At 36.4% G+C, this 7,535-nt stretch overlaps 1 protein-coding gene across 2 annotated transcripts; it reads right to left on the reverse strand.

Annotated features, from left to right (window-relative positions):
- Window positions 1-3,697: 3,697 nt before the first annotated feature.
- LOC147849762 (uncharacterized) lies at window positions 3,698-6,735 on the reverse strand. Of its 2 annotated transcripts, none has more exons than XM_087337144.1 (4): window positions 6,616-6,735; window positions 6,318-6,406; window positions 5,076-5,376; window positions 3,698-4,858 (listed from the first exon to the last, which is right to left on the reverse strand). In XM_087337144.1, the coding sequence occupies exons 3-4, from the start codon at window positions 5,147-5,149 to the stop codon at window positions 3,760-3,762; spliced, it is 1,173 nt and encodes a 390-aa protein (XP_087193270.1). In that variant the 5' UTR covers window positions 5,150-5,376; window positions 6,318-6,406; window positions 6,616-6,735; the 3' UTR covers window positions 3,698-3,759. The 2 variants fall into 2 exon arrangements, with proteins under 2 accessions (XP_087193270.1, XP_087193271.1); XM_087337145.1 differs by having other exon boundaries at window positions 6,318-6,397; window positions 6,616-6,731.
- Between the last annotated feature and the right edge of the window lie 800 nt (window positions 6,736-7,535).

Consider the following 7,535-nt stretch of genomic DNA (forward strand, 5'->3'; position numbering starts at 1 on the left):
GTAGCCGCCGCTAGGCGAAGATTGTGAGCAAGAGGTCGTTGCCTTTGTGCGCCCTGTTGTATTACTTTATAGAGTGATAGTTTGGAGTCTGTGGACTCCCGTGGTTTTTCCCTCTCAGGGTTTTCCACGTTAATATCCTGTGTATTCTTTTTCTGTTTTGTCGACTTATCTCCATTCCCATTTCGTTTGTGTTTTGATTGTCATCAAGTGATCTACGCTTCGGTTGTGGCCAGAGATTAATCCACGCATTTCACGTCAAACAAATCTCGAGACAAACAAATCTCATTCAAATTTCAAGAGTGAAGAAGAAGGGTGGTTGGGGAATATTATGGGTAGCAACATTATGAAGAAGAAGACAATTGGTTGTCGTTGGATGTTCAAGATCAAGCATAATGAGGACAACATGGTCAATAGGTTTAAGGCTCGACTACTTGCCAAGGGGTGACCTTGAGCAAACTTTTTTCCCAATGGCAAAAATGACTACAATGAAGACAATAATTGCACTTGCACTAGTGAATGGGTGGCACTTGCATCAAATGGACATGAAGAACACATTCCTCCAAGGGTGAGCTCGAGGAGAACGTTTACATGATGCAATCAAATGGCTTCGAATTGAGCAAACATCCGCACTTGGTTTGGCAATTTAAAATGTCGCTCCAAGGACTGAAGCAAGCTTCAAGAATGTGGCATTAAAAGATCATGTTGTATCTTCACAACATTCAAGGCTTCCGAATGTCAAAATTTTACAACTCCCTATATATTCGGAATGATACATGATCCATGTATCGTTCCTTCACATGGTGAAGAAGACCGAGTGAAGGGAGGTACTATTCAGACTTTTAAGATGAAAAAGTTTCTTTAAGAAAATTTCGAGATGAAAGACCTAAATAACATACATTTTTTTCTCAACATTGAGGTCATTTGAATTCCAAATGAGTTCCTACTCTCATAACAATACGTGTTAAATGTGATCTACAAGTTTAGAATTACTAATTGTAAGTCCATATCGACACCCCTGAATTGAAAGTCTAGACTTCGACAAATTCTACGAGTTGACACATTGAGATTGACATATAATTAGGAGGCTTATCTACTTGAGTAGCACTTGGTTAGACCCCACACACTTTGTCAAGCTCCTTAGCCAGTTCATGCAAATCCCTTGTGACACTCACATGGATTGTGCTAAGAGAGTGTTATAATATATTAGTGGAACATTTGATCATGGTGTTTTCTACAAGTGTGGAATACTGCTTTGACTTGAAGGGTTCACAGATGTTAACTAGGCGAGTTGTGCATCTAACAACACATCCAGATTGGGATTTATGTTTTTGCTAGGCAGCAGCAAGAAACATCCACATCAATGGCTTTGTCAAGCACTTGTGGATTCACTCAGGTCCATCAAATCCATCAACGAATCGATACTAATCCAATTCGCAAAAAAACTAATGTTTCATGTTAGATTAAGCACATTGAGGTGCACTATCATTATATACATGAGTGGAAATTGGTCGGAGACATAAACCTCCAATATATTGACACCAACAAGTAGGTGGTCGATATTTTCAAAAAGATACTAGGTCTTGATAAGTTGCGAAAGGGATTTTATATTTAGATTTTTTGGATTGGCAAGATTATCAACATCGCATACATAGGAATGATGTAAAGACCATGGCTCGACAGTTCGAGCAACTTCAACCAAGTCTTCAATTATACTAAGACAATTGAGCTTAACAGGATATATAATTTAGAATCAAATTGAACTTGTGTGAACACACATGCTTATAGATAAAAGCACGATGTGTGAAAAAGTGTGTAATCCATGTGAACTATCTAGCTACACGAGGAACTAAATTTTGACATGTAGCATGTTGTCAAGTGTAAATGTGGTCAAAGAATATAAGATATTGTTATGACAAACTTATACTCAAGTAGATGTCTATGACTAGACTCTACCAACCACATTTAACGTGGAAGTCCCTTGAGGACGTGTATATAAAGCCCATTGTTGATGATTTTTAGTCGGTCAATATAGTTCTTTCTTTAGTGTATTTAAGTTGACATCTCCCTCGTGTGTATTTTTCATTTGTAGTCCACATTTAATGTGGAAATCCCTTAAGGACTTGTGTATAAAGCTAACTTCGCCTATCGTGTTCTATTGATGATTTTTAGTGGATCAATATAGTTTTTTCCTCAATGCATAAGTTTTCATCCCCCTCATGTTTATTTTTCATAAACCTAGCTATTTTATTTGATTCCTTCTCTTGCTCACACACCTAGTCTCACACACACACATGCTTCCGCACACCTCCACTCTATGAGAGTTAGCACTCTTTACACATACCATCCCCCCAAAAGGATATGTCATCATTTTTTATGATCAAGTTTGGGTCTCATATTCCCAAGTAGTGTGAAATGGAGGACAACCTTTTAAAGACATCAAACATTGATGAAAAGTATGATGCTGTAATCTCTTCTTGTGAACGTCAAGATATGATCTAGCTTTGAGACAACTAATAAAGGACTATGCAATTGCACGATACCATCCACGACAGTATCTTCATTTAGTAGACACTTCTCTAAAACACAGGATGTATAGGCAAGCTCTCCTACCTCGAAAGGGTAATCAACAAACACATCCAATCTCCAACCTCAAAGGATCTAGGAGTATGTTTCCTATTGGCAAAGCTTGTCACAATATCCATAAACTACATGATATTTCTATTAGTTATACCCAACATGTCTCTCAAATCCGTTAAATATTGTGAGGCACTTGGATTACGATTACTCAATCCCATTGAATATGGACAAGCTAACTCAAATGGGGAAATTTGAATTGTTGAAAACTTTCTATAGTTATGTGTTAACTCAAGCAATGAGAATTAACATTACTAGTTGTCTAATAGACAGATACATATGGCGTCAACATGCCTTTTGCCACTTGAATAAACCTTTATGTCATATCTTTAATATTAGGATGTTCTTTGTTACTTAACATCAACTTAGTGCCTATTAACAAACTAGTCTAGAATTGTTTTGTGAAGGAAGTATTTTAGTGTAAGACAATAGTCTTAGGTAACCCATGACAAGGAATATATGTTGAATAAATAGATTGGCTACTTCTTTGGGGGATAAAGTGTGTCATTTTAGTCAAATGATCAATGAAAATTAGCACCGAGTTGTGTTGATGTTGAGTAATTACAAGGAAAAATCACCTAATTAGCACTTTAGAAATTACAAGGAAAAATCACCTAATTTGGTACTCATCCGTGGTTCAAAACCCCAATGGCCTTGTTCAAAATTTGGTTGTTTCTCTTTATGGCGTCTAGACATATGATAACACCATCCTCCTTGCATTGCTAATGTCTCTCTCAACAATAGACATCATAAATTAAATCTAACAAAATTTCTATTATCAAAGTATTTTCTTAAAAAAGAGATTATGTTCCTCAACTAAAAATTTGTGTCATGTTGCTCTTGTATCCCTCCTTAAAATTAATTTTTATATTTACCTCATTGGATATTGTAATGTAAATAGATTTGAAATCATATATCAGATATGCAAAATGTGAGGTTCTCAATATCCATGAAAAATTAAAGACATGTGTTAAAACACTTGAGTGCATTTTCCATCCATTTTAAACCTAGAAAATTACATCATCCATCAAACTTTGAGATAGATGGAACTTTTGGTGCCATCCACATTATGTATTTGTTTTTTCACAATTACAAATTAAAATTACATCCAATAATTTGGTATACCTATTGCATTTTAGATTCATGACTACATGCACTATCCCCTTCCCCTTCAACATCATAATCAGCCTCAAAGTGTGATGAAATTAATCCTGGTAGAGTAAATGTTCTAGCCACTTTAACATCATCAACATCATATTGATTATGAAGAGACAAATCCCACTTCATAACTTTTGATTGTTTCATCACACTATCGTCAGTCGAACTTCCATCGATATTTATTTTTGGATATGTTGCCTCAATATCACTTTCATACTCATTCAAACTCAATGGAAGAGTTTTTGATGAGTAATTCCCTAGCAACCACATACTACGATCCATACATTGGTTTCCTGTTCCAATGTTGTTGAAATCCAAAGTATTGCACATGCTTGGTATGGTTGATGTTACCAAATTGGATGAAGAGGAAGAATAGGCATGAGGGTTCTTGCTGCTAATAAGGTGAGAATGTTGCAAAGCCAAAGCTTGTGAAAGCTTGCAAGTCTTTTTTGTCGGATCTGAACTCCCTTGATGGTGGATTGTAAGCCTAGCTTCGGGCATTAGGGGTACTGAATCGATGCCACTAGCTATACTTATGTCACCTTTCGCTTGTTGATTAGCCCCTCCTTGAGCCTGGTCTGGCAACTTGCTACCTCTCCTTTGCAACGACTGCATATGTGATTCATCATACGAGAAGCTGGGATCTTCAATATTCGATAGTATCATAAATTCATGATGCGATGTGTCAGGACACATCGTATTAATCGGCATCATATAATCTTTGTATGATGATGCTCCATCCTCTTGTGGTGCTGTTTCTGTCAAAGGTGATATATCATATGCATGCTTTGTGTCGATTTGTGGTACTAGGTGCGAAATCTGGTCCAAAGAGGGAATTGTCGGTATCGAAGTATTGTATTTGTTTCCAAGCATGGTTGAAACATTCCAACCAAGTCTTGGTGGGGCTATTAAGCCATGACTAGCAATAGTAGAACTATTATTGTAGGTGGTGTTGGGTTGAACTAGACCCCCTCCAAAAGATGGGTTTCCTCCTAGGAATGGCAAACTACTCTTGAGAGAGCCTTCACTCAACGATCTTTGCAATGAGTAATTCGGTTCTGACATCCTTCAAAAAGTCAGTAAAACATAAGAGTTCAAATATATAGACCATTTTACAACTAACATACTTTTATAAGCATTTTAGAAGTAATATGCTTATAAAAGTATGTATATATATAAATCAACATATGTACACAATACATATTCCAAAAGTATTCCCTATATCACTCTTTTTCATCAAGTGCTTTCATGAATGAAGAGATTGAAATTTATAAATTACTTACATGATAAATGGTAGATCCTGTTGCAGAAGCAATTTCTGTGCATTGATAACTTGTTCTCGCTCTCGCTCTAACATATAGCAAGCAATGCACTTTTTTTACACATTTTGTTTCCTGTTCATTATACTTTAAAAATAATAATAATATAATAGTAGGTAAAACAACATGCCTTCCCTATGCCTATTCATGTGCCCACCAAGAGCTTGCGATTTAGTAAATTTCATTTGACAGAAACGACATTTGTACGGCTTCAATGATCCTGTCCGATCACCAGTAGTACTACGATTCGGCCTCTTCCTTTTATCTGCAATTGGCAAATTTACCCTCTTAAGGCTTTAAGCATCTACCTTTGTAGTTGTAGTAGTAGCAATAAATGGTTTGTGTTGTAGACAGGTATTTTTTCATTCTTCAAATCTTTACAAGTCTCCTACTATATATTCAAAAACTTTATTAGGTCTAATTCTCTGTAACCTCAGGGGCATCCATGAAAAATATCCAAAAACTCTATTAAGAACAAATATTTTGAATTGTCTTTCAAATCTTTTAAGGGTCTCCTACTACATATTCAAAAACTTTATTAGCTCTAATTCTCTGTAGCCTCACAGGGGTATCCATGTAAATATCCAAAAACTCTATTAGGAACAAATCTTTTGTATTGTCTTTCATGAGCAACTAGCAGGGTGGGTCCATTCATGGAGGTATTTTTCTTTATTCAAACCTTTTAAGGGTCTCCTACTGCATACATATTCAAAAAACTTTATTAGCTCTAATTCTCTGTAGCCTCAGGGGTATTGTCGTAAATATCCAAAATCTCTATTAAGACCAATTTTTTGGATTGTCTTTCATGAGCAACTAGTACGGTGGATCCATTGATGAATCCAAAAACCTCTTCGGTCATTAAAAAACACTGTTGTAAATACATCGAAACAAAACTCCGCCCGATATTGCACTCTCTTACAATAATGTGTGATAGTTTCCTTAAAGCATGCATGAATCAGTAAGTAGTTAGGATAAACAACACCGAGCCATAAATTCTATATTTAACTGAATACCCCTAAGGTTTTACAATATTGCCCTTAAGCTTAATCTCTTATAATCTCGATGGACCAACCCATCCTGATCTTGTTTCATCTCGATCGAGCAATCAATAATGTAATGGATCAAGTATGCAAACTGAAACTGATCAACCAATCGAAATTCAACAAAATCATGACCCAAAAGTTGAATGAATCCATTAATTACTACCTGATTGTTCACTTTCTGCACTGCTACAGCTTGATACTTCAACATAATGCTTTTCCTCGTCTGTCATACTGAATCGGCAACTATAACACCTTGGTAAATACAATGACAATGTATACAAGTGGGCAAACATAGCAATATGGCAAATATATACATATATATGTAACGTACACAATTAAAAGGGAAAACTGAAGAATTGATTAAATACAAAACATCATGTTATAGATACATGCATCTTCTCAAGAGAACGGTTAAATCAAAAGAAATCATAATGGAAAAAGCTTTAATTCAATTGTCTCACCTTTACTACATGAATCTTGGTCTTCATCATGAATTCATCGGCACCATCTCTTTATGGAAGGGATTAATGCAACTTACAAAAATGTCTAGAAATCAAGAGAGCCATGCATCCCTATATAATTCAAATGCATGTTATTCAGGAGGGATAGAGAGAGGGGGTGAAAACAGAGGGAAAAAAACATATAAAAAGAGAACACAAAATAATGATAACAAAACACTTGAGGGAAGATATGGTCTGCTCTAAATGATCAAAGACGGAGATAAAAAGGGAAGAGAACACAAAAAAGGATCAAAAAACAAAGGGATGAAAACGCAAAAAAAAGAATCAGAAACAGATGGAAGAGAAACCTTATATGGGATTAAAAAAACATAGAGAGAGTGAGAGAGAGAGAGTTGATTGGATTTGGTGATCAAAAAAGGCAACAGAGAATATGATCAAAATATACTACTTTTTGGTTACACAATCTGGGTCTATGAGAAGACATATTAGAGGAGCACAGTGTTGTCAAGAAGAAACAGAGTAATCTGAAGAAGAAGAAGAAGAAGAAGAAGAAGAAGGAACATAGATGTGGTGATGGTTGCATGCTTCAGGGGGGCTGCCATGTGTGAGAAAGGAAGAGAAGAAGGCCATGAGTCTCTCTGTCTATCTGTCTGTCTCTGTTTCTCTCCCATTCAAACACACATACATACATCTAAATGGGCACACACAAAAGCAAAAAGCAATGAGATTTCATGATCAAAAGAAAGAGTTCAAAACTTAACACATAAAAGAAGCAAGTCATTGGCTTCTGCAAGAGGCTCAAGCTCAGGCTCAGGCTCAGGCTCGGGCTCGGGCTCGGGCTCGGGCTCGGGCTCAGGCTCGTCACACTCATGTGATTATTATTGCCTTGGCACCGCAAGGTGGAGGGTGCCTCGTGGATG

The sequence above is a fragment of the Azolla caroliniana genome, unplaced genomic scaffold, assembly GCF_043228905.1.
Source record: "Azolla caroliniana isolate FFs.n. ecotype wild unplaced genomic scaffold, voAzoCaro1.0.p SCAF_22, whole genome shotgun sequence".
In the NCBI taxonomy this organism is placed as follows: Eukaryota; Viridiplantae; Streptophyta; class Polypodiopsida; order Salviniales; family Salviniaceae; genus Azolla; species Azolla caroliniana.